The sequence below is a fragment of the Seriola lalandi genome, unplaced genomic scaffold, assembly GCF_002814215.2.
Source record: "Seriola lalandi dorsalis isolate HSWRI2012SDOR001 ecotype SW California unplaced genomic scaffold, Sedor1 jcf7180002052990, whole genome shotgun sequence".
In the NCBI taxonomy this organism is placed as follows: Eukaryota; Metazoa; Chordata; class Actinopteri; order Carangiformes; family Carangidae; genus Seriola; species Seriola lalandi.
This window is the reverse complement of record NW_019523543.1, coordinates 1,586-2,556: the sequence shown is the minus strand read 5'-3', so window position 1 is coordinate 2,556 and position 971 is coordinate 1,586. Positions and strand designations below refer to the sequence as shown.

General features: G+C 45.7%; 1 protein-coding gene across 1 annotated transcript in view; it reads right to left on the bottom strand.

Moving 5' to 3' along the window:
- Positions 1-971, bottom strand: part of LOC111650878 (protein spinster homolog 1-like) — a gene marked incomplete at its 5' end in the record, with an annotated part of 8,020 nt that overhangs the window by 5,891 nt on the left and 1,158 nt on the right. Inside the window, 2 exons of the mRNA XM_087172486.1 lie at positions 67-209; positions 311-453. Coding sequence (XP_087028612.1) covers positions 67-209; positions 311-453 — 286 coding nt within the window. The remainder of the gene's footprint in view (positions 1-66; positions 210-310; positions 454-971) is intronic.

Here is a 971-nt window from a genome sequence, read left to right as displayed (position 1 = left end):
GGAGCTCTCTCCCCCAGCTGCTCTCCAGCCTCCAGTATCACTGACTGCAACAGAGGCTGGACCTACTTCTTGCCGAGCGCCTGCAGGTCTTTGAGCCAGCTGGTCTGCTGCAGGTGATGCTCCGGTCGAGCCTCGATGGCGCCTCTTTTAGGCTCCTGGACCACGAACAGCAGCAGCAACACAGCGATGAGCCCCAGAGCTGGAGTCACCTGGAGGACAGGTAAGACTGTCAGGGGACAACACAGGTACAACAGAGTCCCGACTCAAAGAGAACATGATTTATGATCCTGAACAGAGCTGAGAGACTCACCCGCAGAGCCCAGTGCCAGTCCTTCGCTATGTTACTGACTTGTGAGCCCACGATGTATCCGAGGCCGCTGAGACCCAGACGAGACAAAGACAAGGAGGTTGAACAAGATGTCCGACAAAACGTGTCATGTTCACAACCTGAGACTCAGCCGCAGGGACAGACTGGATGAGGCATCGACAACAGCTTTGTTTCTGCATTCGTTGATGTAAGTTTCGAATCTTTTTTCAATATCAGTTCCAATATGATATTTCAAGTGTGGTAATAACATCAAGAACACAACCTACACTCAGAAATATACAAGGTGATACTTTATTTTTCAGATTCTGGATTTTCCAGCTGTTTGTTGGAAATTTTCCACATAATTTCCTAAAAATTCGCAGCAAGTTACTATAATATTTCCAAGAACTGCCGACACAATTTGGTACAAATTATGTTATTAATAGTTAAGTTATTAACTTAACTGTTGAATGAAGAAAAGAAGAAGCCAAGGTTCTTTAAGCTCCTCCAGTCTGAAGGTGTGTGTCCATGTGTAGTGTGATTATAGATCAGCTCTAGCTTCTATATTAATACTGTGAAAGTATCAAAGCCTCAGTCCACAGAGAAATGCACACAGCCTGTATTCACAAACTGAGCCTTAAAACCAGCCGTCAGGACTTCTGGA